Source organism: Sminthopsis crassicaudata, chromosome 4, assembly GCF_048593235.1.
Source record: "Sminthopsis crassicaudata isolate SCR6 chromosome 4, ASM4859323v1, whole genome shotgun sequence".
In the NCBI taxonomy this organism is placed as follows: Eukaryota; Metazoa; Chordata; class Mammalia; order Dasyuromorphia; family Dasyuridae; genus Sminthopsis; species Sminthopsis crassicaudata.
The window spans coordinates 74,911,899-74,929,307 of NC_133620.1; the positions used below are offsets into that span (position 1 = coordinate 74,911,899).

A 17,409-nucleotide genomic window follows, 5' to 3' on the forward strand; every position below is an offset into this window, starting at 1 on the left:
AAAGGCTTAAAAAACCCTTTTTCTTAGACATATGATCCAATGTTCACTCTGTACATTGATTGAGATTCCTCTTCTTAAATACAGTTCAGAGCACTGCATACTCTTTCTACCTCTGGGGAACAAAAACAAGAATTTTATTTCTTTAAGCAACAGAAATCCTAAGCTTTTCTCTCAGCTTTGCCCACCCTCTTACCCGTGTTAGTAATAATATAATGTGTGTAATAATAACACAGAGAAACTTTGTAATGTTTTCCAAGGGACTAAGTTTCCTTAAAGTTATTGGCAAGAGAATGACACGGGGGGCGCTGGGGAACACCATTTTATGGATTTTTGGCTGAGGCTTTAAAAAGGGCTGTTATATATAGGGAGAGTGGGAGATTTAAAATGAGGGATGTTCTAGTTGAGCTTTACAGTAAATACTCTCCCCAATTCTTTTCCTCTGAAGGGCTGAATGTTCTCAGCAAATAGAAATCATGATACTTTCCAAAATCATCCTCTATTTTTTTTTTTTTTTTTTTTTACTTCAGGGTTCTTCCACATTTCTTTATCCTTTCATCATACTTAGCTCTTTTCCTTTGGCCCTCTGCCTTCGCCAAGTTTTCAGCTTCCTTATTCTCATTCCCTTTTGACTACAATCAACAACATACCCAGTGCTTGGTCCTTTTTTCTTGGTCCTCTTAATCTCGATCCCTGCTGCCTCTCCCGTTTTCCCCACCATTCTCTTCCTTTACCCAGGCCCTTCTCTCCTCACTTTACACAGCTTTGTAGTCCCTGTGGAGCTCAAAGATCAAAGAACAGAAGTGTGGCAGCTACTCAGCTGGGAGCTTTCCTGAAGTGGGGAGTCTCGTCAGCTCCCCCTCCTGGCTGGGTCACATTGGACTGGGAGCTAAGGGACGATCCTAGGAGGCTGAGCAGCTTGCTGTACCCTGGCTTCTGGAGAGAGTTGTGAAATAGGTGTTTGAGACAGTTTCTTACACACCAGGGAAGTTTTCCTTTGTGTTATGCCCCTCGTGTTTGGGTTTTTGCCACACATTCTTAGAAGCCATTGTTTACGTTGGTATTTTTGCAGGTTAGGTGTGCTGCCTGTTAGAGAGGAGCTTCTCAGGAGCGTGAGCGCTTCTCTGGGACTAAACTGACCCTAAAATCGGCTTAAAGAAAAGTCAGCTTAAAAAAGAGGTGCCTCCAAAGCAAGGGGAGGGGGGAATGCAATTGACCAATCAGAAGAAGGGATTCCCCTCCTTGATTTTGAGCTGCAACAGTGGAAAGTTGGGAGCCTCAGTCTCTGGCCAAAGCTTCTCAGAACCTTAACAGCAGCAACAGCAACAACAGCAGCAGCACAGCAGCAGCAGGAGCAGCAGCAGCCACAGTCGCAGTCGCTGAGGCGGCGGCAGCAGCAGCAGCAGAGCAGCAGCAGAGCAGTTCGGGACTCCCGTCAAGACTTCAGGAGCAAGCAGTTTACAGCAGCATGCAAGGGGCATAGATGGGGCTCTCCTCCCTCACTCCTTGAGGGGCTGCCAAAGCTCTAGTGGGAGATAGTTAGAAACTACCTTCAAACAAAAACTGCAGCATCTTTGCCTTTTCCAATCCCCGCCAGGGAGTGGGGTTTTCGGGTTTACACAAATTTAATCCTCAAGTACAAACTATTACCCCTACCCCTACCCCGGTTCAAAGAGATTTAAAAGATCTAAATGAATTACTCTTGAAAGCAAACCTTCTGCTGGTTATTGAGGAGGACTAAGCACATTGCTTAGGCACTCGGAAAAAAAAAAATGATTTCCTGGGAAATCATCCCTGGCTGGGGTGTGGGAGTCCACACGGTACTCTTTTTGGCTCTACTTTCTTCTTCCTTAGCTCAAGATAGCAGCCCAGAAAAGGAGCCGGGTGGCGCCGAGGAGATCCCAGAGGGGGCATCCACCTTGGCTTTTGTTTTCGATGTCACCGGCTCCATGTACGATGATTTAGTTCAGGTTATCGAAGGAGCCTCCAAAATCTTGGAGACATCTTTGAAGAGACCCAAGAGACCACTCTACAACTTTGCTCTGGTGCCTTTCCATGATCCAGGTAAGGAAAAGGGGGGGGGGGGAAATAACATAAATGATTGTTCTGTTATTTATTATGCTCTCGGGACCATTCTTCTTTCTAAGTGTTTCAAATGTGCAAGATGTTCTAGCCGGATTTTAAAGGGTCTTTTGAGTAAGTGCAAAACAGACAAGGAATTGTTCTTTACTTTAAAACTCTGCCCCTTACTCATCTTCTAGCCATTAGGCATTTGGCTTATGGAGGATGGGGGAGGAGAAAGGAACCAGTATCTCGCTCTCCTCCACTCTGGAACATGAATTTGCCACAGGTACTTCAAGGCAACTGTATTTCAAGATGAATGGCTTTTAAATATATTTTTAGACTCCTGTGCTTAATTGTGTAGTCAGCCGCTGACAAAGGGATCCGATTGCTTTGCTATTAGCCGGTATTCAGGTTGAAGACATGAACTCTGTAAAGACAGCCTTCTTGGGAAAGGGAAAAAAGCTGGTTTGTGGAACCAGAAAAAGTTTCAATTAATATTGGCATGTGCAATTAGGAAACAGGAAATAGATGAAATATTTGTTAACTCTGTATTTCTCTCATTCTCTAGGCCAGCGCCACACACACAGTAGGGGTTTAATAAATACATGTTTATTGCCTTTAGCTGACTCTGCTCATATTTGTATTCATTTGCCATTAATTATCTCTGCTTATGGGTGTAGACTAAATGCCTGTGTCTTTTTATCATCCTAGCAGAGGTGTGTGTGTGTGTGTGTGTGTGTGTGTGTGTGTGTGTGTGTGTAATATGGTATGTCTGTACTTTAAAAGTACTTGAACAAAAGTATATTTATGTTTGCCCTCCAGCCACGAATTTCATCGGCTTCACTGTAACATGATTCTATTTACTTTTCAGTTTCTCTCTTAATAAGTGGCACCTCTCTGTGAGGCTCATGGGAGCTCTTATTATCCATAGTTAAGGCTCCCTTTCCTTTAGAGCGCTGTCTGTCTATCTGAGTTTCATTAGTACACATTACCACTAATTTTAAGAAATAAAAAAAATACTTTAGAATTTCTCTCTCTTGTGATTCCACATTTTTCTTGCTTTTGGTTTTCTTTGTCTTCTCTCTGTTCCTGAGATAGAATCTTGAACACAGAAGAGGACCTCAGAAATCTAAATGTTACACTTGTTTATTTTTTAAATGAGTATAAATTGATGTGATTTATTAAAAGTAGCTTGCTTCTCAGCTATTTTTAGTGAGTTATCAGCTTTAACATAGAGTAGAAGGAGAGATTTATTTGGAAAGAGACTTTTTTGAAATTTTCATTTTCACTGTAAAACACGAATTTGTCTCATCTAATTTGTTATGAGGATTAATATGATGTAGTGGAGAGCGAATTAACCTTGTAGTCAGGAAAGCTTGAGTTCAAATCCTTCCTCAGATACTTATTAGCTCTGTGATCCTGAATAAGTGACAACTTCTCTGTACCTCAATTTCCTCATCTATAAAATAAAAGGGACAGAATTGATGGTGTCTAAGATCTCTTAACTCTAAATCTGTGATCTTGTAATATAGTTAAGTGGTTTCTATATTGATGGAAATGATATGGATTTAGATCTGGAAAGACTTTGAGATCACATATATAAAAAAAGATTAATATAAACCAGAGAGTTTAAATAACTTGCCAGATTTACAAATGTATTTAGAAGTAGGACCAGGATTTGAATCCAGGTCTTTTGATTCCAAATTCAATCATCTTTTTTTTTTTTTGTTTTTTCTCATATATTGCCCTAGGATGAGCTGGTAGCTGTTTGAAGTGAGATTTGAATTCAGGAAGATAAGTCTTCCTGAGTCCAGATCCTGTGCTCTATCCACTGAACTACCTACCTGTCTGTTCCCTGTACCACCTCAAGAAGATGCTCCCTTATGGCTTAGACTATCTGATCTATTAGATGCCATAATGCTAAATCAGAAATGTTAATTGTGATAAAGTGCAAGGATTTCATGATTTTTGACATAGAAGAGCTTGATTTTTCTTAGAGATAAATTCTATTAGTAACATTTAAAAATACTTTATGAAACTTTGTTACTTTTAACATTGTTGAATCCAACATACAAAGACTACCTTGTAACCATATGTGGAAGTTGATCTGTCTTGAACATTTGAAGTAATCTTCAAAAGACTGGAATAGAAACTTTGATTCACACCGTTCAGTTGTTGTCAAATATGAAAGATTAATTATTGATTAAACTAATGTGATATTCTTAAAAGTTTAGCTATTTTGTAGTCAACAAATACCCCAAAGACAAATCCACTCAAAGCAATATAGATTTAACAAGTTAAAAACACAGAGAAAAATGTGGAAGAGCTGTGTTTTTCAGCCTAGATCCTTTGACTAATTATTCATTATATTATTAAATATTGGTAAAATAGTTAATTCAAATTGAGTTCATCTAAGTGATCTCTCCTGTGATAGGTCAATAATTCATTCAATTATATTTTTTGAGAATTTCTAAATTTTTTGGTCTTTCATCAATCCTCATCTTTCTTGACCGCTATCTAATTTATACTCCTCTTGGATGGTCTTTCTTCCCTATCCCTTTTGATACTGCTTTCTTCTTGATCTTCCTGATTATTCCTTGTCACTAACCTTGGTTGGATTGTCATCAGTGTCCCATCCCCCTTAAGGGAAGATATTCTTAACCTTTCTTTGCTGGGCCCTTTTCTCTTCCATATCCTCTCCTTCTGGAATCTCATTAACTCACATAAGTTCATTTGCCACCTCTATGTATATGATTCCAAATTTTTTATATTGCTATATCATATAAAACCAGTTTCCTGATTGACATCTCTATCTGGATGTCCATTTAATATTTCAAATTCATTATGTCCAAAATTTTCCCCCTTAAATCAATCCCTTTTCCAAACCTCCCTATTTAGGTTTTCTTTACTTAAGGTCACAACCCCAAGGTCATGCTTGACTCTTCACACTCTCTCTCATCATCATTTTTCATTATGTATCGAGTCAGTTGCCAAGTCTTATAATCTCTAACTTCACTGTATTTTTCAGATCTATTCTCTTTGCTCCACTTAAGACTACCACTCTAGTTCTGGCTCTCATCATCTCTTGTCTAAATTATTACAATAGTTTATTAATTGGCATTTCTATTCCTAGTTTCTTCCCTGTCTAATCTATCCTCCACAGAGCCACCAAATAATCTTTCTAAACTACAAGTCAGATCCTGTCACTCTGTTACTCAAGTATATTCAGTAGCTCCTTGTTGCTCCTAGGGGAAAAAAAATCCAAATTCCTTAGGTTGACATTTAAAATCCTTAACAATCTACCCTTTCTGATTTGCTTTATATCATTCTTTTTTTCACACATTCTCCATTTCAGCCAAAATGCCTTCTTAACTGATTAAATGAGATAAACAGTACAGTGTCTAGCAAATAGTAAGCACTTAAGAAATGTTTCTTCCTTTGCTTTCTTTTGTTGTCTCTCAGAATTCAGCATTCCATTTTCTGTCACCTGCCTCTGGATCTAGAATTGCTCTTTACTCACCTTAGTTTCTTTCAATCTCAGATCAGAGATCAACTTCTAAATCTTTTTTCCTTTTCAAATTAACTTGCCTATTTATATAAATGAGTCCTCTCTCTATTGAAATTATTACTGAACAAAAGAATGAGTAAATGAAACCTTTCCTTGCTGTCCATTTTGTCATCGATAACAATGCTTTCACTGTTTGTTTGTTTATAAAATGAATTGTACTGTTGCATTTCATAGCTGTTCACAAATGTCCTTATAACAAATAGTTGGTCTTTGTTGTCCTTAACTGCTATACCAATGACAAAATCAAGTTAGGGAAAATAGGAAAAATATTTGTTCAATTCTTTTAACTTGTCAAAAAATTTTCACATTAACCCTCCTGTTTGCTGAAATGTGCTGATAGATGAGATTTGGGATACTATCCAAAAACTGTCTTTCATTTAGGTAGCTGCTGTTCTGCTTTGGAGTTACTGAGAAAAGGAAGAAAAAGCAAAGAAGAGAGAAAGCAGTTAGGAAGAGGGGAATGAGGTGTGAATATGCCATTCCGAGTAAAAAGTATGTGCACACCCAGGGGCTACCTGAGAAATGAGGCAGTGTCAGAAGGATATAAAAGGAGAAGAGGGAAAAGTCACTTCAGCTTTTTGATGTTAACAAATGATGATATTAACACATTCACTTTGAATTTGCATGCTAAGAGAATTCCTTAAAACCTACCTTCCCCAATCCTTATTACTTATACACTGTCCATTTGGAATACTAGGTTCTAGTTGATTGATTTAATTACATTTACATTCTTCACATAAAAGAGATGTAGAAGACAATAGGGGAGAAAGAGAAGTTAAATATTTTATCTTGATTGATTTGCCTAGCCCAAAGATGTAGCCCACACATAAAACTTTCCTCCCTACCCAAATAGCATAAAACTCTCGTACTATTACAAATTTTTCATCCATAGAAATATCTATGTAGTTGATATGACCATAGAATCATAGATTGAGAACTAATAGAGAAATTTAGAACTCATTAATTTCAACTCCATCATATATATTTTAGTTGAGATTTAAAAAACTAACACACATTTATTGATTTCAACTCCATCATATTATGTATTTTTAGTTGAGATTTTAAAAGTTAACACATGCATTTATTTGTCTTTTGAAGCAGTAGGATAGACAACACTTACCGTTTTCATGTCTGTTAAAATGAGTTGACCATACAGACTCCAGCAACACAGTACCACATTTATCAAAAGAGCATACTTGCCAGCAGTGATTAATTTGCCATCTTTGTTCACCTTGTAGTATTTTAGTATAGCAAGATTAACCCACGTTCTCTTATGATTGTTTTGTTTTGAAGAGTTTTATAAGACTTCTTGCTCTTCTTGTTATCACCCTTGAAACCTTGGCACAAGATGAAGAGTCTACTCCTGAATGCTGTAGTCAAAGACTGTCGATCTTGATGCTTGCTAGTAAAAAAATGCTTTGTTAACTGGGGGAAATGCCTTCTTTATCTTGTATCTTAGCCTTGACATTTTCAGTAGTATTTGAAATTTTTACCTCAAAGGCTATGGTCTTCCCTGTTCAAGTCTTCCTGAAAATCTGTACCATGGCACTGACTTTCCTACTTATGGAAGCTCTAAAAACAATCTCATTAGTTTACAGATGAGGAAACAAGGGATAGTTATATAAGTTCTTACATTACAACAAAATTAAATATGACTCTGACAAATCTGATCAAGTGAAGTAACTAATGTTATACAAAACAGAAATGTGATACAGTGGAAACAAGTTTGAATTGGGAATTGCCCTTAGCTGTTTAACTGTGAAAAGCCATTTAATGTTTCTGGGCCTTACCCTGTTTCTTCTGTAAAAGGACAAATTATCCTTAAACTACTTTTTGGCTCAAAATTCTTTTATTTACTTTGAGAATATATTGATAGGTAAATCAGCGGGATAACCTGATGAGCATTATAGATTTATCAGGAAAACTAGTTTATCTGTGTGTATGTGTATTATTATTATGACAAGATGTTTAAATATTCAGTTTCTTAATTGGGAATGATATGGCAAGGCTTGAATTATGTTTTAAAAGATTATTGATTTATACATTTTATATATATTTGCATGCTAATAGAAACCTAAAGAAGTTTTCTAAGTGGCTTTTACAGTGTCAAAATATCTGAGAATATTGTTAATGAAATAGTCACACTATTTTAAAAGAAAATATTATATAATAAAAAATTTTAACTAGAACTTTACAAGATATTTATTTCAAATTGAAATATTTTTGATATCTAAGAAATGTGGGAGGAAGAGGTGTTAGAGGGATGGAATCAAAGTTCCTTTTCCTTCTGAGCTCAACTCCCTGATGAAAGAATTTTGATAAGGAGATTTTTTTTGCATCTATATAAGATGCAACAGGAAGAAATGGACCAAAATAGGAGATATTTTAGTTGAACCTAGTGGACTGTTTTGATGTCACTTTATATAGTACATATATTTTTGAAAATGTATGTAAATTACATGTTAAATTGAACTTCTAAAGAGAAGTTCACTATTTAAATGAATCCTTTAGTGAGTCTTGTAAGCCCCCCACTCCTTTTTAAAACTCAGTTTTATCTTGTTTTCAGTTTGAATTTCTCTCCTTAACACCTCATCTTTCACCCATTGAGAAGTCAAGGAAAATAGCACTTATTACAAATATGTATTTTCAAGCCAAACAAATTCCTACATTAGACTTGTGTGAAAGAAGAGACCTTTTGCAAAGTGATAACATTTTTCATTTACTTCTTTTTAATTTGAGTTTTCTATAGTTGAGGTTTTCTTGTATCATTTCTTACATCATAGTGTTCAATTTTTGTTTTGTTTTTTGTTTTATTTTTGCTTTTTTTTTTTTACTTGTACTTTTTTAGGAGACAAATCTTCAAATTTTATCTGCATATTTTGTTTTGAAGGTCACTATCTTTCACTTATATAGAAATCATGCTTTCTTTTAATATTATTGCTTTTTACTTCTCTAATTCCAGATTTTCCTTCATTTCTGTATTCCTAATCAATTATTATTCCTTTTGTTTGCTACTATGGGTTCAAGTTTTTCTATTTTGCCAATTATTTCTGTTAATCTGTTTTCAAAATTTTTATTTCTCTTTCAAACTATTCAGGAATATTTGCTATGATTCCATGCCTTCTTGGGAATCCATGAGATCCTTTGCCTCTTCCTGATTCTTTTCCCTTTGACTCATTTTCCTTTGTCTTAACCATCTTTATTTACAGATGCCCTATGTGTAGGCCATTTCCCTTCTCTTTTTAATATCTTTTCTGTTACTTTATGTACTTATGTTCAAGATTTTTGAGGGTTTTTTCCCTTTGGATGTCTTTGGTAATTTCAGTCCTTTTTTCTTTATTTTCCTTTATTACTCACTTTCTAAATTCTTCTCAAAGCTTTGTTGGTATTTTCCTTGGGACCTGGATCTCAAAGCTCTTCTCCCACACTGGGCAATTCACAGTCTTACAGACTTGTCTTACTTGAATTCTCTCTATTCCTCAGTAGTCTGATAGAGCTTTGTTGAGGCCCAGTACAATGTTGGGCTCCTTGTTGCTGCTGCAGTCTGAACACATTTGTACTATTTGAATTTCAGAGATACTGGGAGGAAGGGGAGCACTGTTGCAAGCTCAGATTGTGAATCCCTGCTGCCACAGCACAGTGGGTGGTAGAGGAGGGAATCACTTACTGATTGTATTAAGGGTTAATGAATGGGTTTTTGAAAGGGTTAGTCAGTGGATTTTTAACCTTATTTGGGGTCTTGATGTCCTAGACTTAAAAGCTGAAACTGCTTTATCTCTACTCATAAATCCTATTTTGGACAGGTGGTGAAGACTGGAGAAAATGTCTAATCCTCTTTCTTGTTGATAATGTAATCCAAAAGTTTTCTTTAGTTTTGACTTGATTAAAGTATAGTTCATCTGAAACAAGAAGTTCTTTTGACTCTAGGCTGATATACAGACCCTTCTGTTTGGCATTTAAAACCTTTCCCAGTCTAGCTCCAGTGTTTTTTTTTTTCTTTTTCTTTTTTTTTTTTTTTTTTTCAGGCTTATCACCTATTACTCCCTTTCACAGATTCTACATTCCAGGCAAACTGGTTTGTTGCTCCTTACTGTATATGACACATCTCCAATCTCTGACCCTTTTCACAAGCTCTACTTTGTTCCTGATATTCCGTCCTTTTTCAAACATGTCTTCTAGAATCCCTCCTTTTCTTTAATATTCTCATTAATTACTAGCTCCTCCATGAGACATTTCTGAAACCCCCTTCACATCCCCATTGTTTATGCTTTCCTTCCCTACCATATTACTTTGTATTTACTTATTTGTGTACATGTTCTTTTTTCCATAATCGAATGTAAGCTCCCTGAGAAAAAGACCTGTTTCTGTTTTTGTTTTCTTTGACTATAATATCAAGTGTAGTGTCTGTTATGCAGTGAGTGATGAATAAGTGCTTTTTCAATAACTGAGTGACTGAATTTATTAAAATTAATTGAAAATCAATTGATCAACTACTACCTAGTAACTAGGAACTAATTTAGTATTACTAAGAGAGTGAGAAACTAGGTAATTACTGAATAGTCTTTTATTCCTCTCCTATCTGTTCTGAGATTAACATTATAGGGTCAAGGAAAAAAATCAAAGAAACAACTTCTAAATTCTATGCAACCTATAGATGTATATCAAAGAGAATAGTTGCAAGTCTTCTATGGAATGCTCTACAGTTTGCTTCTTCTAATTCCCACTGCTTTTATCTGTTCTTATCATGTTTGGTTCTCATCAGAATTTTCCCTATAAAGACAAAATGAGAACAAAATGAGAAGAAATGGGCTTATATTGCAGCAAAAATGAATTTGGTTTAGATTTCCTACCTCTAAAATATGCAAATTTATGTGGATCCTCTGCTGAACTTTAAATTAAGAAGATCTTGATTCAGATCCTGCCTTTGATACCCTGAAAGGAGGGACAATGCCTACCTTCAGTACAGGGAGGGTTTCTGGGCCATCAATATCTTTACACTGCTCCTTCTACAGACTTGGTCCTCTATCAGATGTAGCTTCATTGTTTCCTGTTGGATAATATTTAACTATATTATCTGCCACATCTAGTTTGTAACTTATATGAAATACTTAATTAATGAAGTAGAATAAACCATGTTGACTTCTTCAGGGGGCAGGAAGTATCAGAAAATCTCTTTCTAGAAGATTCAGCATCTAAAATTTCTTGAACTTCAGAACTTTAAGTGTAGAATTTCCACCAGATGACTCTCAAAGTTGGTCATGTCTTTTGTCTGTTAGAAATCTTCATTACAGAATCATGAATTCTAGGAAATTCAGACTCTACTTTACTGTATATACAAGGGTGGGATACCAGATGCAGTAGCTTTGAATTTCCCTCACAGATTGCCTGTAATCTCATTTTTCCTTTGGTTATGTAATTCTGCTGCAAGTTGCTATTGAGAGAAATCTTCCTGGCCTTTTGCCAAACTTTGCAAGACACCCAAAATAAAAGATTAAGAATGATTAAGAGGTTGGAGCTTTCTCCAGAACTCAGTACTTCCTCCAGAGATGATTTCTTAAACAAGATTTTTTCCCCCTTGTCTCTTAGAATGAGGCCAGCTTGCATTTTAAGGGCCAGTAGGAATGTAGTTTTTCCTTAGCTAGCCAATGAGTTGCTTTCATATATGGAAAAACAGTTTAGTAATGCTATCTAGTTGATTAAACTCTGTTGTGAGTATGTTTAGATAATTTCTTAACATTAAATTTTCTAGTTGTTTAGGAAACTTCAGAGTTTGGTGAGAAACTTCCCTAATTTACTTTCTTTGTAATTTAAATAGTGATTGGCATAATTTGTAAGAGTATATTTCCCATTAATTATTTTTTTTCCCTTTTCTGTCTTCTTTGGTAATTGATTTTAGGCATTCTTACATTTTATATATTAATTAAAAATGAATAGCTGTGTAATGTAGAGGCAAATGAAGAAGACCACTCATGAACTGACATTAAGTAGTTCAACTAGGTTTTCACAGGAAAAGCATGATAGGAAGTATTTAATTCAGTCCCAAGCAATTTGAGATTTAATTATTTTTTTGACAGGGTCATTTATTGTTGAGAAATTTTATTCTCTGCTGGCACATGAGAAGGTGAATTAATTTCTTTTGCAGTGTTATTGAATTTTTAGCCAAAAAATTAAGATTTTAAAAAATCTGTGAATAACAACTTTATTAAGAAATTTTGGTTTTCTTCATAAGAAACTTTTTGCTTCTTTTTTTTTTGAGACTCATGGGGAATTTTGATGATGTTTCAAATTCTCTCAAGTTCTAGAACTGCATTATATACTAGGGGTTATGTGCAGATTCAAAGATGCTTTGCCTAAGCACACTCCTAGGTTTATTTTTTTGGAAGTTCAAACACACTAATTGAAGCAATTTTCCCATTAGCACCAAAGCATTGGGGAATTTTCCTTTAACTAGTTTCTTGGAGCAGGTGGGAGGAATTCCTTGAAGTTCATAGACACAGAAAGTGCAGTAACTGCCATCACTTTAGGGCAACCTATAGTTAATCTTGCCAAGACTTGTTAGTAGATGTCGGCTAAAGAGGATAGACTGGGGGAAGGGGATAGAGAATAGTACAAATACAGTTAGGTGTTCTCTGTTCATGAATAATTCTAACTGGGAGCCGAAGACAAAGTGTAATGAAACCATAATAATCAATGTTAGTGGAGAGGGATAGAGCTATTTAGAATAAATAGTGGGTTATGGAGTTGAAATGAGCTTTTCTTATAATTGTTTCAAAGTTCTTCAACAGAGGACTTTCAAGATGCCTCTATTCTGCTATCTTTTCCAGCTCTCCAGAGGATTCTCTTTTTTCTTTCCAGGCAAGTTTACTCTCAGTCTCCCCTTGATTATTCTGTCCCCATATTTTTTTTGATTCCTTAAATCACACTTTATGATTACACTGCCCTCTCTGATTTTGTTGTCAAACTTTTCCACTCCAATTGAATCCTTTTTCTGAATCACCACCTCCTCCAGAATTCTCTTTTTGCTAACTAAAAAAGTGATTATGATTCTCACAAATATGGAAGTTGCATAACTTTATTAACAACTTCACTAAATGAGTTTGGTTTTCTTTACTTATAAGAAACACAACTTATTTATTATTTGTTTTATTGGTGCCTTGTTCAGTCATGTCCAACTTTTTGTGTCCCAATTTGTGGTTTACTTGGCAAAGATACTGGAATGGCTTGCATTTTTTTGTCCAGTTGATTTTACAGATTTGATAACTGAGACAAACAGGATTAAATGACTTATTCAGGGTCATACAGCTAGTAAGTATCTGAGGCCAGATTTGAACTCAGAAATATCAGGCCCTGTGCTTTGGGCACTGGGTGTTACCTAGCCTCCCAATGATGTCCTAAGCATTCTTATCTACCAAATGGAATTGGAACAAGTGATTTCTAAGGTATTAATGCTATTCTGAGATTTACCAAGACCTTACTGTTGTTCTCACTTGTTCAGATTTTGTTAGCTTTCATCATTCCTATCCCAAACACTAGTTATTTTCCTCAAATTGTTACTTCTTCCCAAGATTTCTACCATTTCTATCCTAGAAACCAGTTCTTCCCTGATATTGGAGTCAATTCAAGAAACAGACTTGTCAAACAATTGTTAAGTACTTATTATGTGACCAATACTATTCAAAGTGCTTGTGATACAAAGACAAAACCTGCATATTTCTTATCATCAAGAAGCTCAAAAGTTTTTTTTTCTAAATTGGTTCCTCAACCTTTTGAAAACTATTAAAAAGGTGTAGGGAGTAGAATAATATTTCATATTATAAAAAAAAAATCTTGTTAGGAAATTAAGGGACCAGCAGAAGAGCACTGAATGAAGATTTACAGAGGCTGAAAGAATTGAAAGTAGTACTTCAGTACTCAATACATCACCTATATAGAAAGGTACCTTTTGAAATGATGGTTAAGATTAGATGACAACTAGTTGTTCTCTACTGGGAACCAGAAAACGATACATTTTGTTAAATCTTCCAGATCTACATAATATGATATGCTTTGATATGATATATAATATAACACATAATGCTATCCTAACATCACTTCCTATATTTTTGAGTAACTTTCCAATACCATATTCTAGTCAATGGTATCATCTCCCTAAGTAGCATTGAAACTTGGAGGTCAATTTTGCTTTCTCTTTTGGAATAGCTAATTCACCTTTCTTTCTGTCTTCTTCCTGAAGCCTCTCTAACAAAAAGGCTATATGATGAATATAATAAGAATCTTGCCACACTATGACTTCTGTTATTTACTTTTGTAATTTGTACAATAACTCTCTTAATTTGTAAGTTTCTTAGGGATGGAAGTCAATGGCTTATTTATTGTATATTTTGTTTAGCACCTAATACATTGACTTTTATGAAATAAAAGTCAAATGAATGCCTGTTGATTGAATAAATGAAAAAGGTAAGTAAATTAATGAAAGAATGAATGAACCAGGTAGACAAGATCTTATTTACATTACACTATACTACACTTATGCTACAAGTCCAACATGTGTGGAGGTGTTACAGTGTTCTTCTTAGCACTGTTGTAAAGCTTATATTAGTGGGTCTATGGGGAATGTGATTTTTATGGTATATCTGAATGTTTTTCTTGACTGATTGCCTATCTGGCATTTATTGGGTGAAAATGGCTTTTTGTTTTGCAAATTCAGAATTATAGTAAATTTTACAGAAATTAGTGTGAAGTAATAATGTAGCTTTTATTGAATATAGCAATTTCTTTTTCTTCTGAATATGTTTCTCATTATTGGATAATATCTTATTAATGACAGTCTAAATGCTGGTTTAGTTAATATTCTCAAATCAAATGAACCATATAGGAAACTCCATTTTCATATGATCATTAATCAGTGTTAGAAATCACCCTCATTTCTTTGCTGGAAATATGATTAGGGGAGTGTTGATAATAATATTAACTTGTGTCATAGATGTCCTTCTTCCTCATCCAGGCTCTTCTATTCCCCAATTCACCTTGATGTTTTTTGGAACAATGGACACAGTTAAGAAATAATGATAATAAATGGTACAATCAGTCTGGAAATCAAAATATCATTAATAATGATAATCAAATAATTATAAAATACCATTAATATTGATGGTAATTAGAATACAATACTTTTAAAGTATGCAAAACACCTTACAAATACTATTTCATTTAATCCTCATAACAATCTTGGAAGATAAGTGCTATTATTATCCCCACTTTACAGATAAGGATACACAGCAGAAATTAAGTAATTTGTTTAGTGTCCCACAGCTAGTAAGAGTCAGAGACAGGATTTGAACTCGTGTTTTCTTGACTCCAAGTGCACCTCTGTTTCGCTGTATCACTCAGTTTATAGCCATGGAGATACTTATAGTAGTCATCAGCTTGTCCCAATTCTGTGATGTTGTGGTAGAATCTTTTCAGTTTTATCCAATTCTTTGAGACTACATTTGGGATTTTCTTGGCAAAGATATTAGAGTGTTTTCCCATTTCCTTCTCCAGTCTATTTTACAGAGGAGGAAACTAAGGCAAACAAGATGAAGTGACATGCCTAGGATCAAAAACTAATATGTATCTGTGGTCAAATCTGAACATAGGAAGAGTTCTCTTTACTCCAGGCTCAGCATTGTATCTACTATACCGCCCAGCTGCACCTTTTGGCAAAAGGGATAGAGTCTAAATTATCTTATTCCATTATACAAAGTCTGAGTCAGGTCTCAAATCTAAGAAACTGGAATCACTCTTGGGTACCATATTATAGGAAGGACATTAATTACTTGGAATGCATCCAAAGGAAGGTGTTGGAATTCCTTCACCACATGATACAAGAGTCAATTAAGTGATCTGGAAATGTTTAGCTTGAAGAAAAGAAGATGCAGGCAAACATGAAAGTTGTCTTCAAGTGTTTAAAGAGCTGTCCCACGGAAGAGGGATTAGACTTGAGCCAAGAAATCTGAGAAATAAGAACAATGAGTAAAAATTGCATAGTCAGATTTCATTTCAATGTGAAAGAAAAATTCTTAACATTAAGAGCTACCCAAAAGTGTAATGAATGGCTTTATGTGGTAGTGGGTTTCCCATCACTAAAAATTTTCCATCAAGGGGTCATTGACCATTTTTTGAGGGAATTCATATCAGATATGTTCTGAACTCTGAGATAACTTCTGAGATAAACAAGCATTTATTGAAATATATAGATAAAACATTCCATTCTCTAGCTTCCTAAACTTTGATTTGCAACCCCTATGGGCTTGCATAAGAGGGTGGTGAAATTAAGATTTATTATCACCAAGTGATTGATTTGTATACTTATTTTATATACTTGTGTACCTGGGGTCATGTAAAAATATCTCAAGCAATAAGTAGTCATGAGTGGAAAAAGTTTAAGAAGTCTACTCCACCTTAAAAACATATGTTTAATTCCTAGCTAGACCATTATTAGCTTTGTGAAATTGGACAAGTAATTTTGTCTCTTTCTCAGTTTCTTCATCTGTTAAATGGGGATAATTATTGTTCTACTTAACTTATTAGGTAGTTGTGGGGAATCACATTTTAAACTTCTGTAAAATAGTTTATGGCCTGTTAAAAGTTACTGTTATAGTAACACATATAGTATCTTTTTAATCTTGAAGTAACAAATGCTTTTAGAGCTGTATTAGATGTAGAATAGACCACAGAATGAGGACTGTTAAGGCCTTTTTAAAAAGAGAGATATGCATTGCATCTGTTGTTTTAAGACTACTGCTCTGGTGAGAGAGAAATGTAGATATATAAACAAAGGAAAAGTTGACTAGAACCTGTTTTTTGCACTATCTATGATTATAAACACTTGAGAATGCTGTCTGTTCATATTACCTCCTTCTTGCCATGTGGACACTTTTCATTGTTTTAACTGTGGCAGTAACATGAGTACATTGTACAGATGGGAAGAACTTATGGAGAGTACAGTTACATTACTGTTTTAACTTTCTTTCTCTGAATGCCCTTCCTTTTACATTTTCTGGAATGGTAAATAGCCACTATAATGAACTGGCTGTTCTATAATGCTTTATCCTCACTCAAGTACTAAAGGTCATATGCCTTTTGCATCTGTACTATATATTTTTGGGGAAACTCAATAGCTAATCATGTACCACAATGTAAATAATTTCTCTGCAGCTACTTTACAAGACCTCACTGAACATGGGAAAATGTATTCACTCTCTATAAGGGAGAGCTAAATGTGAACATACTGTTCTTATTAGATACTCTGCAATCCTTACTAACCTTAATCAAATAATGTGATTTAGTACCCTCCTTAGAAGGAGCTGGTATGCAGCATTCCATATCCCTCTTCATGCCTTATTAACATAGTAAACTTTATTATTTGGCATGGTCTTCAAAATGGGATTTAAAAATGCTTATACATATTATGGTCAATATAATACATTCCATGGATTAACAGATTTTAAAAAAATATTGAATTTAGTAAGATACTTTTGATAATTTAATGGATTTTTTTTACTTCATTAGCATAGGTATTTTCTTCATAGATTGTAAATAAATTTTCCAAGCTTTCATAGTTTATATAATAATTATCTATATTTTCCCATAAATCTCTCATATAGGATTTATTCAGTACAGTGGAAATCTTCTTGTTTTCCTTGATTTTTCATTCTTACGGAACTCCATTTCCAGATACATGTATGAATATATATATATATACACACACACATATATATACACACACATATATTACA

General features: G+C 34.7%; 1 protein-coding gene across 2 annotated transcripts in view; it reads left to right on the forward strand.

Moving 5' to 3' along the window:
* Positions 1-1,184: 1,184 nt before the first annotated feature.
* Positions 1,185-17,409, forward strand: part of HMCN1 (hemicentin 1) — a 478,149-nt gene continuing 461,924 nt past the window's right edge. The window contains exon 1 of one of the 2 annotated variants that reach the window (XM_074308592.1): positions 1,185-2,061. In XM_074308592.1, coding sequence (XP_074164693.1) covers positions 1,770-2,061 — 292 coding nt within the window. In that variant the 5' untranslated portion in view covers positions 1,185-1,769. The remainder of the gene's footprint in view (positions 2,062-17,409) is intronic. The other variant, XM_074308593.1, reaches the window with a different exon arrangement.